We start from the raw sequence: 3,684 nt of genomic DNA, 5'->3' as shown, positions 1-3,684 counted from the left end.
ATTCCTAGGTTTTCTTTCATTTTCAGTATAATATTCAGAGTACACCTGGCATTCTTTATACCTCTGGCCTTAAACAGATCTTCTGCGAGGGGACCTAGTAAATGCTAATGTCAACAAACATTTCTATTGAAGTGGCATTCACTGTTTAGAATTTCCTAACCTGAGCAGTCAGGCTCCTGGAGGTATTTTGAACAGACCCAGGGGTTGCATCATTGGGTGTAATTGAGAAGTGCTCTCTGTCCTCTCACTTGAAGGTACATTTCCAGGACACAGATAGAGTACAAAGTTAAAGTGCTTGCCTTGCACATAGAAGGGTCCCTAGCACAAATGAGGAATAGATGCCAAGCACCACCATGTGTGGGGGGCAAAAAAATAGCAGGAAACAAAGAACGTGGATTTCCAGGGATGTTGCAAAATTATTTTCTGAAAAGGGAGTAGCAGACTAAATACGTTTGAGAACCTCTTCTTAGAAGGTTTAGTATTCACAAGCCTACATCAAAATATTTATAAATTCACCACCAGAATCTCAGCAAGTATCTCTAATAGCCATTTCTCTGGGGAAGTAAAATTATAACAGGTAAACCTATGTTAATAAACTTACGTAAGTAACCTTGGTAACAGGTCTGCCCATCCTGCAGATGACTTCAGTCCCAAACACCATGGGAGACCATAATCACCCACCAGTCACCTTCTCCAGCTCTCTCAACAGTGAAAGCAGCAGTCTAACTGCTGCAGGACTGAGCGGCCAGGTCTGTCTGGGCTACACCTGTCCTGGTGACTCCGGGAGTATCTGGGACCAGCTGAATCTGTTCTCCTCCACAGGAAGGGGCTCCTCCTCAGCTCCATCCCATTTAGGAAATAGGTGATGCTTGATTCTCCAGCCCCGCAACTGCGAGGTAGCAGACGCAGTTTTGAGTTGGCAGATACTGCTCTGCAGTAGCAGATACAATCAGGAAGTTCTCAGAGCAGTTTGTTCAACCACAAAGAGATTTCCATAAATGTACCACACAGGATGGTTTCAGTGATGGCTGAAATGGTTTAAGGCTGCTTGCTGGTAGCAAGCATGACTAGAACCGGGGCTGAAGCAACAGTACAGAGGGTAGGATGTTTGCCTTGCATGTGGCTACCCGGGTTTGATTCCCAGCATCCCATATGGTTCCCCGAACACTGCCAGGAATAATTCCTCAGTACAGAGCCAGGAGTAACCACTGTGAATCGCCAGATGTGACCCAAAAAGAAAAAAAAAGCATGACTAAGAACCTCTCTCAGAAAGAATCATTCCCAAGGCCTAATTAATATCTGAAGGTGAACATCACAGTGTGAGCACCACTTAACACTTTCTGTTGGACTCCTCTGTTTATTCACTATTGAGTGCACAGAGCCACTGACAGCCCATTGAGAGAAAACACAAAGCACTGTTCATGCTCAAAAAGGCATGGACACAGAAATAACAAAGCAGCTGGATGGCAAAATGTGTCATTATGTTATCTAGGAGTGGGGACACTGTCATTGTATCTTTAAAAGCTGGAATATATCTAAAGAGTGGCCCCGATGTGTCAGGAGTGAGGAGGGGAAAACCGGGCATCAAAATGGTTCAAAGAGGCAATTTCCTCACCTCTGGCAGGAAAGCTCGCAGAATGTCTTTGGTTTGACATTGGCACCAATGACTGTGAGAACACACAGGAAAGCGGTGGTGGGTGTTAACTGAAGGAACTATCTAAGAAAAAGTGTGGGGACTGGAGAGAACTGGGTGCAGAGGAAGGGTGCAGTTTGCATGTCAGGAAACACACAAGGGTTATGAACACTGGGACAGAGATGGCAGTCTAATGAATGTTGAGTGGGAAGATCTGCAGACCTGATCAGTAAGCAGACAAGTCCCAAGAGAAGGAATTAAAGCTAATAACTGTGTATGGGGAAAAAAATAACTATGTTAAGAAAAAGAGACAAATGATATTTTGTACACTTGAATATACAGAAGATTAAAAGAAAAAAAAGTGACTGGGTAGACATTTCTAGCAATCAGGTGGTTTAGGTTATATATACATATATATATATATTCCTTCATAAAATGTTTTTTCTCCATAGTATACTTATCAAGGAGAGTTCCCTCCCAGTGTCAGCTTTTAAGAAGGCGAGGGAATAGACACCGATATTTACAGATGAGAGGCTGGGGAGAAGGTGAGAGGCAGGAGCAAGAGGAGGGAAAGCAAGAAATATCCTGTAGCAGGTCCTTTTTCTCTCTTGCTGTCCCTGTCCCTCTCTTTCCTAAGAAATACACTTAGAAAAAAATGTGGTCATACCAGCCCCCTGAAATGAATGGAAACTGGCTGCTGAACATGGCTCTGAATCACAGAAGCATTATTATTTTAAAAATATGCTTGAGGGGCACCCCTTTTCTGTGGTCAGGAGATGGGCTTTCGTAAACAAGGGGCCTGCACAGACATGTCTCAAACTGCTTCTTCTTAGCTCTCTGCAGCTCCTGCACCTGTATGAGACTTCGAAACAGCAAAGATGTCCAATCAGACCAGTGTGACTCAGTTCATCCTCAGAGGCTTTTCAGATGACCCTGCACTGAGAATTGTGTCTGTCATCTTTTTCTTGTTTGTCTACCTGTTTGGCCTCCTGGGAAACCTTTCCATTATCATAGCTGTGATTTCTGAAGGCCGTCTCCACACGCCCATGTACTTCTTCCTAAAGAATCTGTCTTTCCTGGACACATGCTATACCTCAGTCACTATTCCCAAGGCCCTGGTCACATCTCTCATGGGCTCTGGGGTCATTTCCTACCTCGAGTGTGTAGCTCAGCTCTACATATTCATTACGCTTGCTTCGGCCGAGTGCTTCCTACTTACTGCAATGGCCTATGACCGCTGCTTGGCCATCTACAGACCTCTGCTCTATGGTGCCACGATGGACCACCAACTTTGCTGTGAGCTGGTTGTCATGGCCTGGGTGAGTGGTGCCATCTACTCAGCTTTCCACACAGCCAACACCTTCTCCCTCCCTCTCAGTGGGCCAAACATCATCGAACACTTTTTCTGTGACAGTCCTCCTGTCATGAGACTCTCCTGTACTGACTACCACCTCCATGAGGTCGTGGGCTTTGCTGTCAGCAGCTGCACCATCATGAGCTCCTTTGCCCTCACAGTCCTCTCCTATGCCAGGATCATCTCCACCATTGTACAGATCCCCTCTGTGGACGGAAGGTGGAAGGCCTTCTCCACCTGCTGCTCTCATCTGACCACAGTTCTCTTGTTTTATGGAACAGGAAGTTTCATGTACCTGAGGCCAGCCTCCCGATATTCCCCAACCCAGGGACGTCTGGCATCTATCTTTTACTCTGTCCTTACCCCGACCTTGAACCCTATTATCTACTGTCTGAGGAACAAAGAGATGAAGGCTGCCCTGCAGAGAGTATACTGCCCAAGAAAACACTGAGGGCTGAGAGGTCCAATGGGTGGCTTTTTCACCAAGCCAAAGGAAAGCTTACAGAATCAAAGCACTTCCTTCCTCCCCCCACTACTGACCAGGGATCACAGGGCTTGCTCCCACAGCTGCAAAGCTGCAGGTCCCTCCATCCAGAAGATTCTCCTTCAGCACTTATGGATTCTCATAATGCAGCACAACTTTTTTATGCTATTCATTTCATCTATTTAATGTATGTGGAGCGATAGCACAGCGGGT

At 45.8% G+C, this 3,684-nt stretch overlaps 1 protein-coding gene across 1 annotated transcript; it reads left to right on the top strand.

Moving 5' to 3' along the window:
- Window positions 1-2,511: 2,511 nt before the first annotated feature.
- Window positions 2,512-3,438, top strand: LOC130021522 (olfactory receptor 1019-like). The gene has a single exon (XM_056112281.1). The coding sequence runs from the start codon at window positions 2,512-2,514 to the stop codon at window positions 3,436-3,438; it is 927 nt and encodes a 308-aa protein (XP_055968256.1).
- Window positions 3,439-3,684: the final 246 nt, after the last annotated feature.

This window comes from Sorex fumeus, unplaced genomic scaffold, assembly GCF_029834395.1.
Source record: "Sorex fumeus unplaced genomic scaffold, SorFum_2.1 ptg000017l, whole genome shotgun sequence".
In the NCBI taxonomy this organism is placed as follows: domain Eukaryota; kingdom Metazoa; phylum Chordata; class Mammalia; order Eulipotyphla; family Soricidae; genus Sorex; species Sorex fumeus.
This window is presented reverse-complemented; position numbering and strand designations above follow the sequence as displayed.